Source organism: Trypanosoma theileri (assembly GCF_002087225.1).
Source record: "Trypanosoma theileri isolate Edinburgh chromosome Unknown TM35_Tth_38_V1, whole genome shotgun sequence".
NCBI lineage: Eukaryota > Euglenozoa > Kinetoplastea > Trypanosomatida > Trypanosomatidae > Trypanosoma > Trypanosoma theileri.
Window position 1 is genome coordinate 4,732 of NW_021639880.1, and position 565 is coordinate 5,296.

The 565-nt window shown below is 48.0% G+C and overlaps 1 protein-coding gene across 1 annotated transcript; it reads right to left on the bottom strand.

The window, feature by feature from the left end:
* Positions 1-2: 2 nt before the first annotated feature.
* On the bottom strand, positions 3-476 carry TM35_000381030 (putative beta-fructofuranosidase; the record flags this gene model as incomplete). The annotated part of the gene is made up of 1 exon (XM_029029517.1): positions 3-476. A coding segment is annotated over one exon (474 nt), but the record flags the coding sequence as incomplete, so codon positions are not given.
* Between the last annotated feature and the right edge of the window lie 89 nt (positions 477-565).

Below are 565 nucleotides of genomic sequence, written 5' to 3' on the forward strand. Positions count from 1 at the left end.
TTCTCTGTCAATACAGGATTTGTGGGAAGCTTAACAAACGAGTTGAGCGAACGTTTGCCATCAGATTGAACATCTTCTTTGGGTGGTAAAGCAATGCATTGTCGCTGCACGTCACCATCTGCAGCACACGTATACATTACAACGGGTGTACCATCAGCGCCTTGCGTGATGGATCCGCTGTATGCACCTCTGCGATCGTATTCATTATCGTTCTTTAGTGCAATGCCTTGATCCTGCCACTTCACATAATCCATCGAGGTGAAGTGGTACCAATTTATACTTCCCCACACCGAGTCGTGTGGGTTGTACTGCATGTACAGATGCATCTGTTTTGTGATGGGGTCACGGTAAGGCCCGTTGGGGTCGTTGATCCAATTGGTGGGCGGACGCACGTGGAAGCGCGGCTCATGCGACGCGGTAACCGCAATCGCTAGCAGCAGCAGCAGCACGCACCATGTAGATGATATAATGCGCATTGCTCTTTTTAAGGAAATTATTGTCTGATTGGTCGTTCTCTCAGCTAGTCTATCGCAAAAAGAAGAAAAAAAAGATCCAATCAAGCAGG